General features: G+C 30.6%; 2 protein-coding genes across 2 annotated transcripts in view; one reads left to right on the top strand and one right to left on the bottom strand.

The window, feature by feature from the left end:
- Window positions 1–12,469, bottom strand: part of LOC142330820 (uncharacterized) — a 54,761-nt gene extending 42,292 nt beyond the window's left edge. The window contains exon 1 of the mRNA XM_075376254.1: window positions 12,191–12,469. The gene's annotated coding sequence lies outside the window, so the exon portion shown is untranslated. The remainder of the gene's footprint in view (window positions 1–12,190) is intronic.
- Window positions 12,470–12,865: 396 nt separating this feature from the next.
- The window catches only part of cnk (connector enhancer of ksr), a 90,669-nt gene continuing 77,223 nt past the window's right edge, over window positions 12,866–26,311 (top strand). Inside the window, 5 exon segments of the mRNA XM_075377798.1 lie at window positions 12,866–12,980; window positions 17,538–17,701; window positions 23,518–23,699; window positions 25,143–25,272; window positions 25,274–25,390. Coding sequence (XP_075233913.1) covers window positions 12,923–12,980; window positions 17,538–17,701; window positions 23,518–23,699; window positions 25,143–25,272; window positions 25,274–25,390 — 651 coding nt within the window. The 5' untranslated portion in view covers window positions 12,866–12,922.

The raw sequence follows: 26,311 nt of genomic DNA, 5'->3' as shown, positions 1-26,311 counted from the left end.
TTCTTTAGTAAAAGTTTTCATTCATAGCAAAGTACACGCGAGTTTTATAGGCTACACATATTATGAGCACTTAATATGTAATGCATAAAAAATATTTTTAATTATTACTTATACAAAACTTTTTTTTTAGTGGAGATATAAAATGGTTTCCATAAGAGACTTTTTCAGTTACAACGAAGTAAAATGAATATTATAAACGCCACCAAACAAAGCTCGATTACGGGAAAAGAAATCTATCGCCATTTCAATAAACGTTTTTTAAACAGTCAAAGGTGGGATTATTGTTTTAATTTTTCTAATGTAATAAATAAAAATAGCATTACTTTTAATGTTATTTTGAAGGGTTTCGTAATGATACCAACGTTTAAAAACGATTCCTATCGAGGTTTGGTTACGTGTGGAAATCATATTTTTTGTCTAAATCTCAATTGTAATGTATTTATTTACGGCGAAATTATTTTACGTTTTTAAAAGTAATATGTGAACAAGCAATTATTTTTAAAGTCATTCACGGTAATTTTGCAATTATAACAGTTACAAATATGATTTTTACAAACCATAACTATCAAGTTCGGTCAAGTGATAAGTACTTATAGAAGAAGATATTTGTTTAAAATTTTACTTAAACCAACGTAGATGAGAATCAATTGTTTTTACTGTAAAAAAATATAATAAATAAAAATACCATCACATTATTCTTATTAACAGAAAAGTATACGTTATTTTTATTGAACACGCCTATCCACTTTCGGTTACGGAAGTATTTTGTAGTAAAAAACATTTGATTACTCCACTTATTCAAACAGGGATAAAATACAATTACATTAAATCTATTTAACATAATACATGGAAGTGCAAAACATAAAAAATTTATACGATAGTTTTATTGCCAGTTCAAAGTACAGGAGAATTTTATAAATCACACTTTTCGAGGTTTAGTGACGTACGTTTACATAATCAATATTATTTCCATTTATTTTAATCGACTTCTAACTGTTTTTATTTTTTAAGATATAGAAGGTGGGAATAATTTTCTTCGGCTACGTTAATTTGAATTTGTAACAAGTATGCAACTAATTTATAAAATCATTTGTTTACAAAACAGTCTACACTACGTGAATCATATCGACCTTTCAATTGTAGGAGTATTTCAGGAACAATCAAAAGGTTGAAAAGAATAGTTACTTTTTAAAAATAAGTACACGTAATTTTCCCACATAAGAGAGTTTTGCATTTTTCTTAATGTTTTGGTAAAATACTTATGTAATTTTTACAAGAAATGCTTGCTAACATTTAATTGGTGGCAGACATGTTTTTTGATAATCCACTGTTAATTAATAAGCTATTAGCTTTTTAATCTACTTTCAATAATTTACTTTTAACATTTTGTAACCTTTACATTTTTTTTCTTAAGGTTTTCATATTCTCTTGAAACTGAAATGAATAAAGTATATGGGCTAGTTATGAGAAAGTTCAAGTTAAACTTAAATAAACTGATTACAGAATTTATTTTTTTGTTTAACTTTAATTGTTTTTAATTTTATATATATATATTTTTTTTTTTTAATGGAGAAATTTCAAACTTATACAAAAACATTAAGTTTGTGATAATGATTTCAATACAAAATGAAATCATGGCAGAGTGGTAGTATCTTTGTTTTTCATCCTGTAGGTTCTGGGATTGAATCCCAATAAAACTTTACATTTTTCACGTCCAAGTTTCACTTCCATAACGCTACGCTCAAAAATGTTTTCCTGATGTTTAAATTAATTTTTGATGTAAACAAATTAGATTTCTGAATGAACGTTCGTTTCGCGCTGTTTGGCATTTTATATCACTCCTGCTTCATCCATATTTAGTAATTCTACTTCCCAAATTACAAAATTCTTCTACCTCCATAATGTTTTCTCTTCCTATTTTTATATTCAGTGATTCATCTACTTTATTTCTACTACATTTACGTTCATTTTTTTCTTGTTTATTTTCATGCAATAGTTCTTGCGTAGGACTTCATCCATACTGATCATTCTACAATCAGCATGAATCTTTTTTACAATCAGCTAGAGTTATATATCATCATCTTTTCACCTTGTACTCCGGATCTAAATTGTTCTTTAACATCATTAATTGCTAGTTGTAATTAAAAATTAAAAAGTATTGGGGATAGGGAATATCCTTGTCAGACTCCCTTTTTTTATTTTGGCTTCTTTCTTATGTTCTTCAATTATTACTGCTGCTATTTGATTCCTGTAAATGTTAGCAATTGTTCTTCTATCTCTATACTTGAACACTAATTTTTATAAAAAGCTAAAAATTTTATTTCAGTTTACATTATCGAATGACTTATCAAGGTCTATATATGCTAAGTATGTTAGTTTGTTTTTGTTTAATCTTCCTTCTACTATTAATCTGAGCGGTAAAGTTGCTTCCCTTGTCCCTCCACAATTCCTGAAACCAAATTGGTCTTCTACTAACACTTTCTTCCATTCTCCTCTCAATTCTTCTGTACAGAATTCTAGTTAAGAAAAATCTTAACTAGATCAATAAAATCTAATGCATCAAAAATGATGCATGACTAGTTAAGCTAATTGCTTTGTATTCTTCACATTTATCTGCTCCTGCTTTCTTTGGTATCATGACTATAACACTCTTTTTGAAGTCTAACAGAACTTCCATTTTTTGTAAATATTACACACCAGTTTGTATAATTTATCTATTGCTTCCTCAACGGTACTGCGAAGTAATTCTGAAGGTATTCCGTCTATTCCATGAGCCTTTCTGCCATTCAAATCTTTTAATGCTCTCTTAAATTTAGATCTCAGTATTGCTTCTCCCATTTCTTCCTCTATAATACCAATTTCTAGTTCATTTCCTCCATATAACTCTTCAATATATTCCATGTACCTATCAACTTTAACTTTCATATTATAAACAGGTGTACCATCTTTGTTTAACACATTATGAGATTTTAATTTATGTACCACAAAATTTTCCTTAACTTTCCTGTATGCTCCGTCTATTTAACTAATGATCATTTCTCTTTCCACTTTTCTTTAATCCACTCTTCTTTCGCTAGTTTGCACTTCCTGTTTATAGTAATTCTTAATTGTCGATAATTCCTTTTACTTTCTTTATCTTTCTACGTTTCTTATATTTTCTACGTTCATCCATCACCTGCAATATATCCAAGGTTTTCTACCAGTTTCCTTTGTTCTGCCTAAGTTCACTTCTGTTGATTTAAGAATTTAGTTTTTTAATATTCTCCTATTCTTCTACATTTACTGCTTTATCTTTTTTACTCAGACCTCTTGCGATGTCCTCCTCAAAAATCTTCTTTACCTCCTCTTTCTCAAGCTTCTCCAAATTCTACCAATTCATCTGACACCTTTTCTTCAGGTTTTTAAACCCCAATCTACATTTCATTATCACTAAATTATGATCACTATCAATGTCTGCTCTAGGGTAAGCTTTGGAATCGACGAGTTGATTTCTAAATCTTTGCTTAACCATGATATAATCTAAATGATACCTTGCAGTATCACCTGGCCTTTTCCATGTGTATATTCTTTTACTATGATTTTTAAACTGGGTGTTGGCAATTACTAAATTATAATTTGTGCAAAACTCTATAAGTTAGTCCCCTCTTTCATTCCTTTTGCCCAGCCCATATTCACCTACAGTATTTCCTTCCTTGCCTTTTCCAATGCTTGTATTCCAATTTCCAACTATTATTAAATTTTCATCCCCTTTTATGCGTTTAATTGCTTCGTCAATTTCTTCGTATACACACTATCTCCTCATCATCATGGACACTTGTAGGCATATAGACGTTAACAATCGTTTTCGGCTTAGGTTTTGAATTTATCCTCATTACAATGATTCTATCACTATGCATTTTGAAATACTCTACTCTCTTCCCTATCTTCTCGTTCATTACGAAAACTACTCCTGCCTGCCCATTATTTGAAGCTAAGTTAATTATTCTAAAATCACCTGACCAAAAGTCATTTTCCTCTTCCTACTGAACTTCGCTAATGCCTACTACATCTACATTTATCCTATCCATTTCCCTCTTTAAATTTTCTAACCTACTAACTTTTTTTTTAGACTTTTAACATTCCATGCTCTGACTCATAGAATGTTATTTTTTAATTTTCTGGTGACCCCTTCCTTAGCAGTCCCCACCTGGAGATCCAAACAGGGGACTAGTTTACCTCCGGAATATTTTACCAAAGAAGGCGCCTCCATCTTTACTACATGAAAATGTAGAGTTACATTTTCTTGGAAAAAAAGCAGCTGTACTTTTCCACTGCTTTCAGCTGTCCAGTACTCAGAAGATTAAGTGATGTTGATATGACCATTTAAGTCCTCCTGACCTACACTCTTAACAAGTATGAAAGAGCTGCTGCCCTCTTTCAGGAATCATTCGTTAGTTTGGTTCTCAGCAGATACCCATCCGATATGGTTGCACCTTCGGTCCAGCTACTCTATATCACTGAGCACTCAAGCCCCCTCACCATCAGCAAGATCTCATGAATCATAGGGGGAGCCTTTTTAATTACTCAACACATACACTGATATACACAATAAATATGGTTTAATAATCTTGTCACAAAAAATTGGGAAAATTAACTTAAAATGAAATTTTTATTAGTGCTACTTGAGAAACTGAAGTAATAATTAGACTGATAAACATAATTTTTTCTTCTTAAAATATGATACGTGAAACCTATTTTAATACTGAAAATGAATCTTAAATCAGAATTATTTCTATCTCCCTATGTTTTTGAAAAATTTCTAAATTTAATTTGTAAAAATTATTTATATGATGTATGATTAAACAAATTTTTATTTTATGTGATTACTTCACATTTTTGCTAAGTATGTATTTTCATCAGTTGTTAACCATGAAAAAATAACTTAAGTCATAACAAACATCAGATGATATCATGACATCATACCTCCATACTGAAGTGTACATGAAATGATTCATCGTGTCCGTACAATTCAAAACATCACAAAGTTTGTTGGCTTTGCAATCCTACTGCTTTTAATAGGAGGGTAAGTCAATTATTATCTGCAATTAAGTTTTATTTTTGTTTATGTTGGTAGTACTGTTGTGTAGATGACGCATGCGTGGTTTAATTATTGTTATGTCTGTAGGTTTTATGCTGCTAGGTTAATTCCATTATCGCTGCCCTGCTGTTAACCATGGCTGCTCTGCTTTCTGCTTGCACCAAAGAAGAGCAACGTTCAGTGATCTGTTTTTTGTGGTCAAAAGGTGTATCAGGGGCCGAAATTCATCGAAGACTTTCGGTACAGTACGGGAACAGTGTGTTGCCGCAACGGAGTGTCTAGGAATGGATTGAAAAATTAAAAATGGTCGCACAAGTGTTATGCACGATGAAGTAGCCGGATGACCGTTTACAGCCACAAATGAGGAAAACATTGAGCGTGCATGCGACATGGTTTTCTTAGACAGACGAGCAACTATTGATGAAGTGGCACATCGCCAGCAAATTAGTCACGGTTCTGCCTACGAAATCATCCACAACCGACTTGGGTTTCATAAAGTCTGTGCAAGATGGGTCCCAAAACAACTTACACAGTTGCATAAACAAACGCGCTTGGACATCTGCTAAAAACATTTGGATCACTATGGTAATGAACGGGACATCTTAAACAGAATCATCACTGGTGATGAAACATGAATCCATCATTACGAGCCAGAGAGTAAACGGCAGAGTATGGAATGGAAACATCCAAATTCGCCCTGCAAAAAAAAGTTCAAGACCCAACCATCCAGAGGAAAACTGATGCTTATGATTTTTTGGGACTCACAAGGCCTAGTACCGGAACATTATGAGGAAAGGGGCACGACAATAAGCAGTGCGCGTTACAGTGAAATGCTTACTGCCAAGTTGAAGCCTGCAATTCTAAGCAAACGCCGACGACTGCAGATGAAAGGTGTTGTGTTGTTGCACAACAATGCCCGTCCACACTGCTGAAATGCTCCAGAAACTCAACTTTGATGTACCGGCTCATCCTCCTTATAGTCCTGATCTTGCCCCTTCTGACTACCACTTATTTGGTCCACTCAAAGAGGCATTAAGTTGATTTACCTCGGACGAAACAGTGAAAGAAGTAGTGCATTCCTGGCTCACAGCTCAACCGAAAACCTTTTTTATGAGGGCATCAGGAAGTTTGTGCAACAATGGACCAAGTGCGTTGAAATGCAAGGGGAACTATGTTGAAAAATGATGTATATGTAATTTTCCTAATTGTATTGCAATAAAATTTATAACTACATTGCGGATAATAATTGACTTACCCTCATAGTATAATGTTTTCTGGGGAGCCCATGTCAAATATGGCTCCTCATATTATATGTACTAATTGAATGGTCAACTTAAAGAGGATGGTTAAAAGGCCTTGCCAATTGATGCTCCTATGGTTTAGCATGAACCAAAAGATCACTAAACCAATTGTTATTTTTGTTTAATTAATGTGTTTGGATTTTCTAAGAACTCCAAACACACTGTATTCTATCCTTCATTGCCATCTGCATTCATACTTTCACCTAACAGTGAATCCACTGCAGTTCCTGAAAACTTGTTTACCAAAAACAGTGATGAAGAAGCAGGTATTATAGAAGAAGACAATCATGATTCAGATACTAAATTACAAACCTTTGAGCCACATCTTATACACAAGGTGAACTAAATGACTTGGTAAAAGATTTAGCTGAAGTTCTAAGGTCAAGATTGAAATTTACTTTAAGAAAAAAATACAAAAATTTCAGGCTATGACAGAAAAAATTTTCTCAAAACTCTGCTGAGTAAAATTACTTAATTTACTGTACAAATATTGATGAGCTTGTTACAATAAGTGCGATTTATCAACCTGAGGAGTAGTTTGTTATCATTAATTCCTCCAAATATACAGGGCAGAGCAGAGAAAATGCATGTTTTTTAAACCGCTAGTACTCAGCAGTGAGTGGGAGTATGGTCAATACTCATTTGGATCGTCAAAGGTCACTTGACGATCTCTGGCGAACAGCTCAGACTACGCAGTTTCAGCCCCTGTGGGGACATCATGTGTTTGCTGTCGAGCAGTTTTTTAGAAACAATGATTCTGTGGTCATGGTTCAACAACTTTTCTATCAAAATTTTAATGTTGAATGTCAAGGTGCACTTCCAGATCGAATCACCATACTCTGATGGGTTGAGGCTTTTAGAAGTACACGATCTGTGATGAAGAAAAGACCATGGCCTTCCCAATTCAGTCTGAACTCTGGAAAACGTAGAGTGAGAAGGGCAGTTCTTGCTAGTCTGAAATGATCTGCTAGGCGACAGACTGTAGCACTGGGTTCATGTCGTTCGCTTCATCACATCTTACATGGTGATCTCTAATTTCACCCATACAAAATAATGATTGTCCAGCAGCTAATTGAAAGGGATTTTGTAGAACATAAAGCATTTTGCGCCATTCTTGCAGAAGATGGAAATGGTCTAACATTTATGGATGTTATAAAAACTGTAACTGACAAAGTAAATTATAAAAAGCATAGTTGAACGTGCGTGGAGATTTAAAAGTAATGGTTCTTTTGTTAGGCATACAGTTAAGGGTATACAAACTGTTTTATTTGTGAATGGGTCAGCTGAGCTAGGGATCAACATTATGTAGTAAAACATTGAAAGAAGTGTGAGAACTTTGTTCTGATGAAAATAAATATTATTCATGAGCCTCTAGTTAAACCAGAAAAATATTTTTACTATCCCTTCATATCAAGCTGGGATTAGCTAATAGGAATTTTATAAAAGCTATGAAGGACACTTCACTTCTTGGACAGCATTTAAAGACTAATGAAAATTCTCTAGATGTCTGTAGATCACAAAATTACAAGGATATTGTGGATATACTGACAAATTCATACAAAGCTATGGGGATGTACTGTCACTAAATTCCATTTCCTGTATTGAAATCTGGATTTCTTTCCGCCGCAAACCTTGGGGCAGCAAGTAATGAACATGGTGAAAGTTACCACCAATATATTTCGATGTTGGAAAACAGTCACAAAGGCAAATGGTGAATTAATATGTCAGCTGATTACTGTTGGACTTTAATTCAAGGTGTAACTGAGGCTGCCTATGAAAGGAAAGCACTTGCTAAGAATAAGAAATTTTAATGTAAGCATATAGACCTTTAATAAGCCATTTCTATTAAACTGGGGGTAATAGAAGGATTCTATTTACAGATCTGTAATTTACAACAAAAAAAAAACACGGTAGAGAAAAGAATAGTAGCCACAGGCTTGGATGATCAGCCTCAACGTCATTGGTATACTATTCTCTGAAACTTTGGCACAGCATGATTAGTCATCTCTTAGTAGCATAAACACCATGCAACTGTTGTTTATGAAGCAATGTATTTTTGCGTGTTTACAGTATTAACAAAATGGCATCATGTTTCAAATACAAAATAATTATTTTTATTTTATTTTTGTTTCTCTTTTGCTTTTCCATGTATATAAAGTTCAGTTCTGTTGTTCTGCCTCTTGGCACGGTTCTTTTGGCATGTGTTGTGTATTTTTTTTTTACATAGTCAATTAATATATATGATATTTTGTAAAAGGTTTCTATTTTTTTACAAAGATAAAAACAGTATGGTTTAAACGTTTTAAAGTAGTCTGTTGATGTGCAAATAGTTACGGCTGAATTTAAGTCTGTTGTGAAAGATAAAAAACTCTGACGACAGGTACGCAAAATTGTAAACAACATGTATGATTTCATGAAGAAAAAATTTTTAGCTGTAACAAAATTAAAAAATGACAAGCATTTAACTGCTATACAGAAGTGTGAAGTGAGAACTGCAGCTGCCTGTGGCATTTCCAGGACTCAGATTCAAAGCCTAAGAAAAAAAATTGAACTTCTTCGATCCGAGGGACCAGAATGTTCGTTCATCACCTCGAAAAAGAAACATTCTAAACCAGTTACCAGAATAGATGATTTTGATAACGGTGTGGTTAGATGAACTTAAATGAATTTCACTCAAAGATAGGAGAGCTGCAGTTGCCAACAGTTACCAAATTCTGCAAAGGACTGAAAATTGAAATCAATTTTAATGGCAGTGAAACTAGTTACTAAGAAGAATTTTGAAAGAATTATATTTTAAGTGGCGAAATACAGAAAACGAAAGGAAAATTTTAGTTGAAAAACATGATATTATGCAGATACGGATTTCATATTAGCAGGCAATCAGTGATTTTAAAAATGTAACCGGGCGATCATATACTTGGATAAATACTATGTTTTATCATCTCATTCAATGGTAAAATCATGGGCTGATAACACTGGTACAAGATTTCATTTACCAACAAATAAAGGTGAACGCTTAATTATAATTCATGCCAGGGATGAAATGGGCTTTATTCCAAACACAACGTTAACTTGGACAGCCAAATCAAAAAGTGGCGATTACCATGATAGCATGAATAATAAAAATTATCTGAAATGAGTTTAAGAAAAATTGGTTCCTAATTTTCTTCCTGAGTCTGTAGTAATTATCAACAATTATCTAAATCATACTACCCTTTCTGAAAAACTTCCAACATCACTAAGGAAAAAGCAAGATATGACTGTTTGGCTATAGAAACATCATATTCCATTTTAGTCTCAAATGCTTAAACTACAACTGTATGAACTAATAAAGTTGAACAAAAAAGTAATAGAAAGTGATACCAATTTGACAAATTGTTGGAAAGAAGTGGGCATCAAGTTCTGTGCCTAAATCCAATCGAGATGGTATGGTGAGAGGTTAAATGACATGTTGTGAGCCACATCACAACATTTAAGAGGTCAGAAGTGCAGAAACTGTGCAAAGATAAAATGAATTCAATGAGTGACAAACATTGGAAACCTTACTGTGAAATGTTAAAAAAAAATCAAAGGTGAATATTGGAGCCAGAATTGTAACTAGATTCTCTGACAGAATCTTACTGTGTCTCTTTATTTAGTGACAATTACTCTGAAGAAAGTGATGACAGCTAGGAGAGTATTTTAGCTGAGGAATTAACGGAATACTTTATTATACAGTAAGCAATTACAGTTACAGTAATAACAATCTATTGCAATATTTACCATGTAATTAGTAGTACTAATATTTTGCAATCTGTTATTACATTTTAAAATGCAGAGTACATAATTAGCTGACTGTATTTAATTTCAAAATTGTTGCATTCATTTGTTAGAAAAGTTATTTGGTAAGGGGGATTACTAAGAGCAAGGAACATGTTTTATGTTGGGTAGTAATCGTCATCACTCCAAGCTCACCATTACTTGGTGGTGACTGTATCACACTAAAAGAAACATTAAAAATGTTTTATTATGTATATTGGTCTTATAAATCATAAACTTATCAAATAAATTGGTCATAAATAATATTTTATTATAGCTGGTATACAATAAATAAAATATACAGACCAAATCAGGAATGGGTAGATATGCTACTACATGGATAAATAAAGGAACTGCTCCAGCATTTGACTTAATGGATCAAAGGAAACTATGATAAAACCTTGATCAGAGTATTGTAACATAACAGATACAAGTCACATTACAGATTACAAGGGGTACAAGTCACATTCAAAAGCGACTTGGGTTTGAACATACCCATTTCTAAGAGAAACAAGCATCCCTTGTCAGTGTAATATAAAAAGGAAGTAGTAATAAAAGAAAGCCTGAACAAAAGGAAATCTGCTTATAAAGCAAGTTTCCTTTTAAACCAAAAGTAGTTTTTAAAATTACTTAGTCGAAATAAATTGGTCTACATCTGCAATTCATGTCCACAAAAATGCAGGTGATATTCTACCCAAAAGTAATCAATATGTTCACAGATTTTGCTTCAATTTCAATAAAAACAAAAGAACTATTAAAAAAAAACAACAACTGAAATATATAAAACACAATCCAAGAAAATTATTTCAAAATTTAATAAGTACTGGTAATTATAATATTTTTTAAGTATTATAACTTCTTTTTTTTTTAATCATGTCTATGCCAGGAGAAGATACAAAACTCGGCTGTCAGATCATTTTTTAGTGCTTTTTAATTGAAAACATCAAATTTTAATCCACAAAAAGAGTGTTATCCTTTTTTACTAAGTTACTACACCATTTAAAGATTTATTACAAATAAGATTGGACAGCTTTGTATTATAAAAATAATATTACTCTTTTGATTAGTTTTTATAAATAATACACAAAGTAAAATTGAATTTTCTTACTTCAATATTGGTATGTGCTCAAATAATTCAAATATATCTAACTATTTTTAAAATGTTTTACTTATTTAGTACATTCACATATTTATTTTGGCATTATTTCATAAATTGAATATTTACACGCACTAACACATACTTTAACTGCTGTGATCAAGGTTTTACTATAGTTTCCCTTGATTCAGCCAGGTAAATGCTTAGGTAGTTCCTTTTATCTGTGGAGATTCCTGAGATGAGATGATCTATATAACCTAATATATTATTATGTACCAATCTGAATAAAATATTTACATGTATTTACAATTATTGCCAATTGAGATAATAATTAAATAGCATATTCAACAAAATAATTGGAACTTTTTCGGGATAAATTGATTTCTAATATAATGTCAACAAAAAAACTTCATGATTAACCTACAGCTGTTATAACCTAAACATTAAATAAATTGTAATTTTTTCTTAAAGCAGTTATAATAATCTACATCAGAGTGACAACATTCAAGTATTTAAAAAATAAAACCCATGTTATGGTTAGCTAATAACCTAGTTAACTAAAATTTGCTTGATAACAAAAGTAAATAAGTGAAATTTCAAAGTTTTGAGTTTTCTTCATCCAAGATTCAATTACTATTACTATCATCAAAATATTCAAAAATGTTATTTAAATAATAAATAATCATTTATGTTATCCGGGTTATAAATTAGAATTCACAGTAAAATAATTTTAAATTATTTTGACAAATATTTATACCTCAGAATGGAAAGCCACCCCCTCCACTCAAAACGTATAAATTGAAAACGCAACATAATTTGAAATTTGATGTCCTTACGAAAAGTTAAAGACGTAGACTTCATACATTATTACAATACAAAACATACCTAATTATATTACACACATATATGATTACTTACCCTACGTTTTATCCCGTTGGACGTAATTTTGGCAGCTTTAGTTTAACCTAATAAAAAAAATTAAAACTCCGTTGAAAACGTTCTAGAACACGACATAAAATTAGCTATGTTTATCTAATATCACTCATTTATTCATATTATTGTACACAAATAATCATTGCAAAAAAGAAATGTAGCACTTTTGCTTTACGATTGTAATGTTTAGTTTAATGGTGGACTTCTTTGAACAACATAACCTTAACAACGACAACAGTTCGGCAGAACTATCACCAAAGCATCTGCACAGCAGTGTCGTACTCTGTAGGAGCAAGCGAGCGACTTGTATATTCGAATGCTGTAAAAGCTAGTCTTACCACCTCTGTTTAAAGAGAACAGCAGAAAGTAGGGTTTAGGCGTAGTAACTATCTTGTTAGATGTTAGATTAGCTCTTTAAAACCTCAGAACGATCCTCCAGTACGTTTAGTAATTTCAGTTGAAATACGCTTTGTCGTTTTGAAACATAGTAATTAATCATTATCTTATTTATGTCGTAATAATATTAATAAAACTATTTTTAGTATTCTATTGGAAAAATACATTATTACTTGAGGTAAATTTTGATAATTAAATTTCGAATTTCTTTCTGATAAAAATATATTTGGCAGCTTCAAATAGTGTGGTATCACTGTCGCTCATTCATCTTTCATTAACATTGTCTAGTTTTATTCAGTTCATTCATGACGACTTCTGAAGATGGCGTACGTAAATGTTGCGGACTGGAAACCTGATCAAGTAACTGATTGGATAAAAGGTATTTATCATTTTTTGTGTGTTTGGAACATATAATTGCTCGTTAAAAGAAATTGAAATATAGTAACACTACACCCAAGAATTTTTCAGCCGTAATTATAGTCGCTGGAATTACTGTTTATTTACAGGTCTTGTCAGCTGTACCCCACCCTTCGAATCCTTGATTTTATTGAGGGTCATGAGAATAATAGACATTAAACGTGATTCTGTTTAAAATATATTACAGTACTTTGAAATTTTGAAAACGTCTTGTTTTAAGTTCTGCAAGTACTTTTTTGCCATTCTGATCAGGAGGTATATACTCTGTAAATCTGGCTAGTACGCAATTGTAAATGTTTATTTTTCTGCGCTATTTAATAATTTATTTGCATAAATTAGTCACGGGTAATTGACTTTATTATCTAATTACATTGTCATATACAAAACATTTTGTAACGTCTGTTTTTATGGTCAAAATACCTTGCAGGAAAAGTTTATTAATTTGTTTAAAATCTCAGTTGCAAATTTTAGGGTGACTATGAAAATAATATTTTGTACTATTATAATATCTTGATATTGTACATAGTGTTATAATATCTTAAAGATTTTCAGTTATTTGAACTTTGTTTTTAATTGTAAATTGTATACATTTGTAAGTTATTATTTTTTTAATAAATTAACTCATTCTGCTCTTGTATTTGTGTTTGTTCTGAGTAAATAGTGGAGCAAGCATAGTGGCCTAAGTAAATACACAGTATTTCATCACATTTACTCAAATCATTGCAAACATTTATATAGTCAGAAATGATAAGATTTAATGCCAATTTTTGGAATTATAACAAGCACTCAAATTCAATTTACATTTTAAAAAAAACAAATAATGTATTGTATAAAGCTGCCTCGGATGCTTTTAATGTAAAGGATTTTAATCCTAATGTATATACTCATAGTGTATAATGCTTGTAATGTGATTCAGGTTATATGTAAATTGCAGTTTTATGTCAAGATTTTGATATACAAGATTGTGAAATTGTTATTCTTTTGAATAAATTGTTTAACCCTTCTGGACTGTTAACTTAAAAAAAATAATATGTATAAGTTTAACTGAATCCTTGGTATTTGCATACTTTTATTCTGCTGAACTTATTCTATTACTATAATAACATTTATTTTAAAAAATGTTTACATTGAATCACCACTTTGAAAACACATTGATTGGAAATTCCACATTGAAAACTCTGTGGGAAGTAATTGAGTATGGATTACTAGCATAATGTTAAGATGGAGGTCCATTATTTATAATATGTATTATGATACTGTGTACAGAAATATACATAATTTTTTTAGGAAAACTAATTTCTCCTTTTGAATAAAAGATTGGTTTACATCAACTCATCAGTTACATGTTATGTAAACTGATGAATTTAGGTGATTCTGAGCAATTTCTTGATCGCTCATCTTTTTCATATGTTGATATACCATAGTAGGTATGCTTAGAATCAGGAAGAAACAAGATCCAAATATTGAAAAGCAGATTTGGACAACAGGAGACCCATACAAGTTCAAAACCTACGTTATGATGAGTGCTCTAGTCAATAAATTAGCAATTATTTTTTTGTGATTTATCAATTTTTGTCTGTTAACAGGTCATCATAATGACCTATTCAGATGCTAATCTGTTCTGTGGAGAGAGATTGAAGTTCTATGGAGAGTGGTTAGAGTTAAGGTTAGAGAGTTTTGTGGAAACAGGAATAAACCATAAACTAACCTTAATAATTATCAGTATCTGACTCTGATTGAATCACTGAAGATGACTTACATTGTCTCTGTAGTGACAATATTTCACTTTACACATAAATTTAGCCAAGTGTTGTATTAGATGGTTTAAAGTAATGCTGCACCATGGTAACTTATCCCCAACCTCTCTTCACAAAGGTCTAACCTTAACTCTAACTCTGACCTTAGCCCTAATTCCTTTCCATAGAATGGATTAGCATCTAAACAGATTTGAACTCACAAAACTTAATTGACTATAAAGTATTAATAATGCAGCATGTATTTTGACCTTGCATGGGCCACTCCATGCAGGTGGCCCATGCAAGTTATTATCCTGTTGTTATCCTGATCTTAAGCGTACCTACTAGGTTTATACAAAATCTAAACTAAACTTGTAAACTTTTTTTAAAATAAATGTTATTATAGTAATAGAATAATTTCAGCAGAATGAAAGTATGCAAATACATAGGATTCATTTATACTTATACATAGTTTTTTTTAGTTAACAGTCCAGGTATGTACAAAATTAAAGTTGATCAAGTAAATGTTCAGAATTGCCTTAGTTTAGTTACTATGGCTAAAGATTTGGGTGATTTGTTGGTTTCTAAACTGTATTTTTGTGATTATATTCAACATATGGTGGTTCATTTATTATTCGGTCTGTAAAACCTGCAGAATCTGACTTTAATTATATGGATTGCAAGACATTTTTGCAAATTAACACATATTGCTTAACTCTTTGATAATGCAACTTAGAATACTGAGCAAGTCTACACAATGGTGATTGTTGAGAATAGGTTCCTCAATTTGTTAAATTATAGATTTGACATCTTTCATAATGCTGATAAAAGAGTAATCTGTAAATAGTTGGCTTTAACCAATTTAAAAAGGTGGTTTTATAGATTATAAAATACAGTTGTTACACGCACTTTGCTCTGGTGATAACTACAAAAGAAATGTTTTTTGCTTAAATTTGTTGAATGAAATACAAAGATGAACAATTTTTAAACAGAATAATGTTAATTGTTTAGGTTACCTTTCATGTGTCTAGTCATGTTTATTGATAAAACATTTGGATATGAGCTAATAAACAGAGCCTCATTAATGAAACAACCATTTTGAACAAAGGTGGACAGCCCCAAAATAAAAATTTGTTTTACCTTAACCCATAACATAGAGTTCAACTGTTTCCAACTTTTGATTACATAATTTATAGTATTGTACTGCTACTAGGTATGTTTCTGTGTAAGTATTGTTTCCTCTTCTCTGCTTTACCGCTTTGCCTTACACTATAAGTTGGAATCACTTATAGTGCCCCAAATTGTAGTGAAATCCCATGTTTCAATAAGACTATTAGGCTGTTAATAATCCTGTTATTGTAGGCTGTTTTTTTGTATAATTGCAACATAGTTTATGAGGTTCTACATTTACTTTTCTACAGTGTTGGATAGGAAGAGGTAGACAAGAACAATAAATACATTTACTGGACTGATGCCTTTAAATTTTTCTCTTGGGATATATAGAACAAATTGCATAGTGCTCAAGTAAATAATATTAATTATATGTCTGCAGAGCAGCAAATGGAAACTGCATTAAAATAATTATATTAAATATGTCAAATAGTTAAAAAAAGTAAAAAAAAAAAAAACAACAAAAATACTTTTCACTTTTCTGTTTAATTAAATTTGAAAACAGCATGTAATTAAAAACAACAATCAACATTCGTTTTGAGTAATTAATTTAGTGCTGATTTTAGAAAGTAAAATTTTAGTGAAGAATTGAAAAGTATTATTTTTTCTTTAAAATGTAATGTTTTTTTAAGATTGGTTTAAAAAATGAATTTCAAATAAGATTGCTTTATATTCTTTCTATATTTTTAATTCTTAATCCAATTTTAAATTTATCATAAAATGTTATCCATCTTAAAATAAGTTGTTAAGAAATGTAAAGGCAAAAAACCTGTTTGCTGATAAAAATGATGAAAGGAATGCCAATAAAAATGGTATATACATACTGCTACAAAGTATCCTAATATTTGTTAAAATATGGGAGTTTATATTATATTTTTACTGTATTTTGATAAAAGTCAGGAAACAGTTACAGAGAAGCAAAATAAAGGCTGCTTATAAATCTTGTAAGTCTCATAAGTGTGTATTGTTTGTTATAAGATGAGAAAAGGTGTAAACAGATTGCTACCAGTTATGTTAACACTTGTAATTATCCTTATAATTTTTTTATTGGATTTCCATTCAAAAATATATTGAATGCAAGAATGACTTCATACTATTTATATCAGTTTCATTTTTACATTAATCAATATGAGGGGTAAAAATATTTTTTTTCAAGTTATCTACATAGATAATGAGTTTGAATATTTAAAAAAAAATTTTACAAATTATTTCTAGAAAACTTCTTCAACAGGTCACTTAAGGAAATTTCTCAAAAAATATATATTTTTTGTTTGAAATTGTGTTAAGTTTTTTTTATGTAATTGTTACACCTCTGCCCAAAAAGAAATTAATGTGTTTAGGGTGTATTTATGCATATTTGTTCCACTGTAGCAGCTCAGTGGCTGAATTTGTTTAGATGTATGACCGCCTATAATATATATATATATATATATATATATATATATATATAAATTTAAAAAAAAGAAATAGAAAAAAAGTACTATTTACAAAATTGTCACCTGCATGCTCTTTAATTATCCTTTCTTAGTAATTATTCTATGTTAAAGAGCAATGGTTTTTTGGCAGTTATGTTTTTAATTTTTAATATTTATCTCTTGTTTGTTTTTTTGTAGGCTTGGATAGTTGTATTTTACCTTATGTGCATTCATTCATAAATAATCAAGTAAATGGACAGCAGTTGTTGAGTATAACTTATGATGATTTGGAATTGCTGGGTGTTTATAAACTAGGCCATCAAGAATTAATATTAGAAGCTGTGGAACATCTACAGAATTTTGTAAGCACATTGGGTTAATTTTTATCATTAAGTATGAATTTTGTTGCATGATTTTTTTTTTTTAATTTATGATTATATATATGTGTTACGGTAAAACCCCAAATACCGGCAAATCTGAAGTTTTACCGGTAAATTCTAACATTTACTTGGTAAATGTCCAAAAAATCTTGAAAACACATTTAATTTGGACTTTTACCAAATCATTTTGGTCATTGTTGACAATTACCATATTCTGTTGTTAAAAGTTGACAATTCTATAACGATAATCACTACTAAATAGGAAAGAGCATGAATTTAAAAATGCTCTTCTCAATTTCGGGATTTCAGTTCAAAAATTGCATTAAAATTAATCATTTTCAATCGTGAGAATAATCAATTAATAGTTAACTCTTAAATTCACAGTCTGGGTCTCACACCCGGATTGCTTTTTAACCCAATTTATTTTCAATTTTTGCTGCGGGAAAAAGTTTTGAATCCCAACTGAAAGTTTTTTATTAAATACAGTCATTTTGTTCGTTCAAACCATTCTAATACTTAAGGAAAGATATAAAAAACCTAAAAAATATAATTAAAAATTCTGTTTTTTTAAAATATAGCCTTCCAGTTTTCTGTTTATTGTAAAATTCGTCTTTACTTTTACAAAACACCATGATTAAAAAAACATGCTGCTAAGAAAATGTGATAGAATTTTATTTAATATTATTAAGATTAAATTTTACACAAAAAAGTTAATCGACTATTCTTAATGGTAATTGTATTCTACAGGCTTTATCCTTTGAAAAGGGTTTACTCTTTCAAAATCATTATTTCATATTTATTCTTCATGTTATACGTTGATTTTATAGTCTTTCAAATTTACCTGGGCCTCATATACTTGGACAATGTGTTTAAAGGTTTATGCCTTGCTGCAATAAATAACACGTGAATTTCAAAATTTTGTACAATTGGAACACTAAGTTTAACAAAATTTTTCATTCAAAAAATAATTAATATGAAGAGCAACTGTTTCTTGCATACCAGTTATTATTTAATACTTGAGATGGGCATTATTTTTAGTTATAGAGCTTTTTTGTAATTTGTAGTCTCAAAAGGATTCATTTAATTATAACAATGAACATATTGCTATTTACCATTGTAACAGTTTGCTGAAAATTATTCATTCCTGAATATTAGTGTATATGAATTAATTACTTCCAAGGAATAAAGAGAACCGGTAGAAAACCTTGGGTTTCAGACGATATATTGCAGCTGATGGATGAACGTAGAAAATATAAGAATGCTAGTGATGAAGGAAGTAAAAGGAACTATCGAAAATTAAGAAATGCTATAAACAGGAAATGCAAACTGGTGAAAGAAGAGTGGATTAAAGAAAAGTGTTCAGAAGTGGAAAGAGAAATGAACATTGGTGAAATAGATGGAGCATACAGGAAAGTTAAGGAAAATTTTGGGGTACATAAATTAAAATCTAATAATGTGTTAAACAAAGATGGTACACCAATATATAATACGAAAGGTAAAGTCGATAGATGGGTGGAATATATTGAAGAGTTATACGGAGGAAATGAATTAGAAAATGGTGTTATAGAGGAAGAAGAGGAAGTTGAAGAGAATGAAATGGGAGAAACAATACTGAGATCTGAATTTAAGAGAGCATTAAAAGATTTAAATGGCAGAAAGGCTCCTGGAATAGACGGAATACCTGTAGAATTACTGCGCAGTGCAGGTGAGGAAGCGATTGATAGATTATACAAACTGGTGTGTAATATTTATGAAAATGGGGAATTTCCATCAGACTTCAAAAAAAGTGTTATAGTTATGATACCAAAGAAAGCAGGGGCAGATAAATGTGAAGAATACAGAACAATTAGTTTAACTAGTCATGCATCAAAAATCTTAACTAGAATTTTATACAGAAGAATTGAGAGGAGAGTGGAAGAAGTGTTAGGAGAAGACCAATTTGGTTTCAGGAAAAGTATAGGGACAAGGGAAGCAATTTTAGGCCTCAGATTAATAGTAGAAGGAAGATTAAAGAAAAACAAACCAACATACTTGGCGTTTATAGACCTAGAAAAGGCATTCGATAACGTAGATTGGAATAAAATGTTCAGCATTTTAAAAAAATTAGGGTTCAAATACAGAGATAGAAGAACAATTGCTAACATGTACAGGAACCAAACAGCAACAGTAATAATTGAAGAACATAAGAAAGAAGCCGTAATAAGAAAGGGAGTCCGACAATCTATCTCCGTTACTTTTTAATCTTTACATGGAACTAGCAGTTAATGATGTTAAAGAACAATTTAGATTCGGAGTAACAGTACAAGGTGAAAAGATAAAGATGCTACGATTTGCTGATGATATAGTAATTCTAGCCAAGAGTAAAAAGGATTTAGAAGAAAGAATGAACGGCATAGATGAAGTCCTACGTAAGAATTATCGCATGAAGAACAAAACAAAAGTAATGAAATGTAGTAGAAATAACAAAGATGGACCGCTGAATGTGAAAATAGGAGGAGAAAAGATTATGGAGGTAGAAGAATTTTGTTATTTGGGAAGTAAAATTACTAAAGATGACAAAGCAGGAGCGATATAAAATGCCGAATAGCACAAGCTAAACGAGCCTTCAGTAAGAAATATAATTTGTTTACATCAAAAATTAATTTAAATGTCAGGAAAAGATTTTTGAAAGTGTATGTTTGGAGTGTCGTTTTATATGGAAGTGAAACTTGGACAATTGGAGTATCTGAGAAGAAAAGATTAGAAGCTTTTGAAATGTGGTGCTATAGGAGAATGTTAAAAATCAGATGGGTGGATAAAGTGACAAATGAAGAGATTGCGGCAAATAGATGAAGAAAGAAGCATTTGGAAAAATATACTTAAAAGAAGAGACAGACTTATAGGCCACATACTAAGGCACTCTGGAATAGTCGCTTTAATATTGGAAGGACAGGTAGAAGGGAAAAATTGTGTAGGCAGGCCATGTTTGGAGTATGTAAAACAAATTGTTGGGGATGTAGGATGTAGAGGGTATACTGAAATGAAACGACTAGCACTAGATAGGGAATCTTGGAGAGCTGCATCAAACCAGTCAAATGACTGAAGACAAAAAAAAAAAAACTTCCAAAGTTTTTGAAAGGTCTTAGTATTGTATAGCAAAATAAAGTTTTTTGTAATCTTTTGAAAAAACCATTTCATTTTTCAACTGCAGTGCACTGAAATTTCAAAATTGGGAAGAGCATTTTTAAATTCATACTTTTGAGTGATTTCATTACAGAATTGTCAACTTTTACCAACAGTCTATGGTAAATGTCAATAATGACCAAAACTATTTGGTAAAAGTTTGAAATAATGTGTTTTTAAGATTTTTTCGGACTTTTAACAAGTGACTTGGTAAATGTTAGAATTAACCAGTAAAACTTCAGATTTACCGGTATTCGGAGTTTTACTGTAACATATATAACTATATAACACTAGCAAATATAGCTAGTTTTTTAAGTGTATGATTTTTGTAACCTTGAAAATTGATACATGCGTCATCAGCAGGTGGCATATAAAGGACTCCTACAACTATGCAACTTGCCCCTTATATTGCTTCTTGGCATATATTTTTTTATTTGTTGTTGAATATTATTCAATGTATTATTCATATATTAATCAATGTACTCAATGCATTATTCTTGGATATTATTCAAAGTAAAATGTATTGGTTTAATTTTATGTCAGAGCAATGTTAGGCAGTCTTTTAGGTTATAATTTACTTTTTTCTTTTCTTTCTTTTTCCTGTTTAGCCAACGGTAACTACCGTTTAGATAATTCTTCGGAGGATGAATGAGGATGATATGTATGAGTGTGAATGAAGTGTATGTAGTCTTGTAATTCTCAGTTCGACCATATCTGAGATGTGTGGTTAATTGAAACCCAACCACCAAAGAACACCGGTATCCACGATCTAGTATTCAAGTCCGTGTAAAAATAGCTGGCTTTACTAGGACTTGAACGCTGGAACTCTCGACTTCCAAATCTGCTGATTTGGGAAGACGCATTCACCACTAGACCAACCCGGTGGGTAAGGTTATAATTTCCCAAACAAAAAAAATCCTATTTATTTTCTATATATTTTTTAATCAACTTTAATTAAATTATTTTATTTAATAACTATAACAAAATATTTATTTTATTCCTAATGTGTATGTTTAGTCTGTTCAACTAGTGAACAATAAGTAATCCCCTCCCAAGGCCCAGTGTGATGAGGATGATATATATGGCATGTAAATAAGGTATAATCTTGTACAGACTCAGGTCGACCATTCCTGAGATGTGTGGTAAATTGAACCCTAATCACCAAAGAACACCGGTATTTACTGTCTAGTATTAAAATCCATATAAAAGTGACTAACCTTTAGTAGGATTTGAACCTCAGAACAATTAATTTAAAAATCAGCTGTTAAATAAGTGATTTGTGATGAGTTTACCACTAGATCAGTCTGGTGATCTAGTGGTAACAAGAAAATTAGCTATGATGAATATGTTTAGAAGTAAACTAGGATTTTTTTTACTTTATTATAATATAGTTCCATTATTAAAAAAGTATAGCTTCGTTCATTTTCAAAGAATTTAAAAAAAAATAAAAAGTATTTTCTAAACATTGTTTGTTACTAATAAGTTGATATTCAGCATTTTTAGAATAAAAGAATAATAATATGATGATTAGAAGTTAAAAAAAATCGTATTAACCTGATTTTCTGTTAAACAATCTCCAAGATGTTGAAAAACCTATCAATGTTGAGCAAAGCTGTACAAGTATAACACAACAAAAGAATAACAACGAAATGCACAGCCAAACCAAAGAATTCTTTCTCCATGGTAATATACAATAGCAAAACCTTTAGCAGTTGCTGAAAAAAATTGAATAGAAGAATGCCTTACTCTTAACACATAAGTGGCTTCACATACACGGAGCAATTCCCTCAATGATGCTACTGTACGTCATCAGCAGTGAATGTGCGAAACTGTATCAATCAATTGAAAACAAATGTAATCTTAATGCCAATTATTTATCATAATACATGTGCAGTTAACAGTTTTTCTAATTTTACATGGTTTCTTTGCTGATTTTTCAAAAATTTGTCGTTGACATTATATACTCAAGACATTAATTGAAGCATGCAAACTTCTGATGTTCTTGAGGACTTGAAATTTAAACCTATTCTTCACCTTCCATGTTAATATGATTTTTTAATTTCTTTCCACAATTAAAAACTGATATTAAGGATATTCATTTCACTATTAACTAAAGGATGCAGTGTGGTCATGGATCAAGGAAAGACCACCAGCGTTCTTCATTGACTGAATGAGAAAATTTATTTACTGTTGGAGGAATTGTATAGTTGTAAATGGTAACTATATGAAAAAATAAAAGTAACTTTTTGGAGGAAATAAATTGTATTTTATGCCATGATTGTTGCTGGTCCATCTTTTTTTTTTCGTTTGCTTGTTTTAAGCGGCTGTGCATTATATTTCAGCCACTGTTCATATTTCACTTTAATGCAGTCGTTTTACATTCAGTAATAATATTTTAAATGTTTACTGAAGATGAGTACACTAGGTAAATGTTTCTTTGTTTAGAGTCTTGTTATTCTTATTATAATTTTTATATTTTTACATTAATAAATTGATGATTTGTTATATACATAATTATTATTTGTCATTGTGGTATTTATAAGTTTCTGATTCACTACTATTTTTTAATATTCTGTACATAATTATTTGTTTAAATTGTAAGCTTTTTTTTAAGTAATAATTTTGTTTATTTTTAGCATTATGAACTGGATAGAGAGACGTTACAATTATTGGCATTACGTGTATCTTGCCTGGCCCACAGTTTGCACAATGAACTTAAGCATAATCACTGTAATTCACACCTTGTATCGACCCAAACATTGGCAGATGTTGCAAATATTGTGACAGCTGTTAAACCTCTAGTCTGCTGGCTAGACAGGTAGGTCAGCTTTTTTACTTTATATTTTAATAACATTTTTATCCATTAAGAAATTATGTTTTGTATCTGTAATTTATATAGTGGTGATGATAATAAATTAAAAATAAGTTTGTTTTTTAACATGTACATCTAATTGTAATTTTCTCTATTTTTAGGTAAAGGTATGAGGTAAATTTTTGTAATTGTGAAAAGTACACAGGCTAACTGGGATTCAAAACCAAAGCCTGCTGGATGAAAGTTAATCATACTCAAGGAAGTTGGCAGTTATAAAAGTAACTGGGTTGTAACGTAAGCAATTTTGAGTCCCAAAGTAGCCAATTTGTATTCTTTAGAATATGCATACAGACTAGTATTTTTGTTAGGTTTTCTTTTTAAGTTCTGAATAAGTTGTTTCAAGACAATCTTTTTGTACTTCATACTTATATATTTGTGTACTTACTACACATTCTTGTATTATTTATTGTAAAATATAGTATTTTTTTTCATTTTCCACCAGCTGCAAATGGACTTTTTGTCATATTTTGTAGCATTTGTCATATTTCTTTACATGCATTTTTAATTATATTGTTATTTATGTTATGAATGTTATCAAAAAATAAGAATGGTAAACCAATAATTGAAATACATATAAAACTATATTTATTATCTCATAAGTTGAAAATATAAACATTGCCATTGAATATGGAATAGGATATTTGACAAATGTCCTACAAAACATTTGACACTAATACATCTTTTGAAAATGTTTGGATCACGTTTTCAAATAACTGTGGCTCAAAGCCATTAATAACTATTTAAATTTATGCCTACATAAGAATTGTGCTTATTTTTTTAGTGTAAACTTTGGACTTGAATCCACAGAGGAAAAATTCACATGGTATGTGTGAGGTTGCACAATTTTAGTAGCCGATTCATTTTACTATTGCGTGAGTTGACTTAACCATTAAATTTCTGCTGTGGATTGTTTCACTCACCAAATGGCAGGTGATGCCATCCTTTTGGAACCACATGTCATTCAAAATACTCCAACATCATTTTATTATGATAACATTCTGAATTGAGAGTAACTATATTTCTGGCCTCATTTAAAAAAAAAAAGAACTGCCAGTCATTCCACCTTATGAAATCTGCACAAAACAGTCACTCAGATATGCATAGGTTTCCCTTAAGTGATTAAATTTTCTATGCTCCAATTGTTACAATTTTGCTTACTGATATAGTCATTAAAGTGGAATGTGCTTTTTCTCTAAAAAATAATTTTCTTCATTATATCATTAACAACCCTATCGATTTACACCCCATCAATGATTAGAATAGGAAAGAATAGAGAGGATTATCATCAAATCAGATGACTGATGAAAAATGAAAGTAGCCTGAAAGGATAGCGTAGTCATGTTGTTGTTTTTTTGTGAAAAGTTCTATAACCTGATTTATTTTCACCAGGCCTCCATTTAGTGGACATCTAGAATACAGTATGTTAAAGCCTGAGTTATTATCACTGAGTTTGGAAATGGCAACCAGTGGGCAGAGAGACCGATTTGCAGAACATCCTGTTGAAGAGATTAAAAACAGTTTCTGGCAAGTTGGCTGCGCTTGCAGATTCTATAATACAGGATACAAAAGATCCTTTGTTATTGCAGCCAGCATCTTTGGACCTAGCTACTCTTAAAAAGAGATCTTCTGATGACCTGGTAAGAATTATTTGTCTTGTTAGTGTAAGTAGCTTATTTTTTGAAGATTTTTATATGTGTTTCTTAGTAAGGCTGGAAATTGAAAAAAAATTTCAAAGAAGAAAATTGAATTATATAAAATTTTGAAATAGCTTTTCATAGGACAGATTTTTAAAAACAATTTTAAATGATGACTAGAGGATGCTGAGGTATCCAGTTAATGTGCTCATTGTAAGTCTAATTTTATGTATTTGTATGTATATTTTAATTTTTTTAAATGTCCTGTATGTTGAATTATAATTTGTGTTTATAAACCACCAGATAAACACATATAAAGCAAGATTGATCTTATCTTCAGTCTAATAAGGCCTCTTTAAATCCTGTAGGTTCATCATCAGTTATTAAAATATAATTATCATTAGCATTAAGCTACTTCATCAACCAAGTATTTTATTTTACTCATTAATAATTTTAATCAGTCATACTTTTAAATTTCATCATAGAGTATATTCATTAAACTTTATATCATTAATTATTTTTCTTGTAATCCTTAAAGCAGTTATATTTGCCTATTAGCTATTTTTTGATGCTATAGGTCATAGGTTCAAATTTAAGTAAAAATATTGTTATTTTAAATCCATTTTAAATACATGTGTAAACATAATTTACTTTGGTCATTAAATTTTGACTGACTTGGTCAACTAGTAACTAATGTATATTAACATGCTTATTATTGTAGATTACTGTTGAAATAATATCTAACTCGCTTTACGGTTATGCAAGACAGAAGCTAAGTATCATTATATTCAGTCATACATGTTGGTAGTGTTTGGTGTAGATTGGATTGTGAAAAAGTAATGTTTTAATAAAGAACAGGTTTTTGTTAATTTGTTACCTGCCCTATTTACTGTTTGTGATTGATGATGAATGAGTTTAATCTCT

The sequence above is a fragment of the Lycorma delicatula genome, chromosome 10 (genome assembly GCF_047948215.1).
Source record: "Lycorma delicatula isolate Av1 chromosome 10, ASM4794821v1, whole genome shotgun sequence".
Classification (NCBI taxonomy): domain Eukaryota; kingdom Metazoa; phylum Arthropoda; class Insecta; order Hemiptera; family Fulgoridae; genus Lycorma; species Lycorma delicatula.
This window is presented reverse-complemented; position numbering and strand designations above follow the sequence as displayed.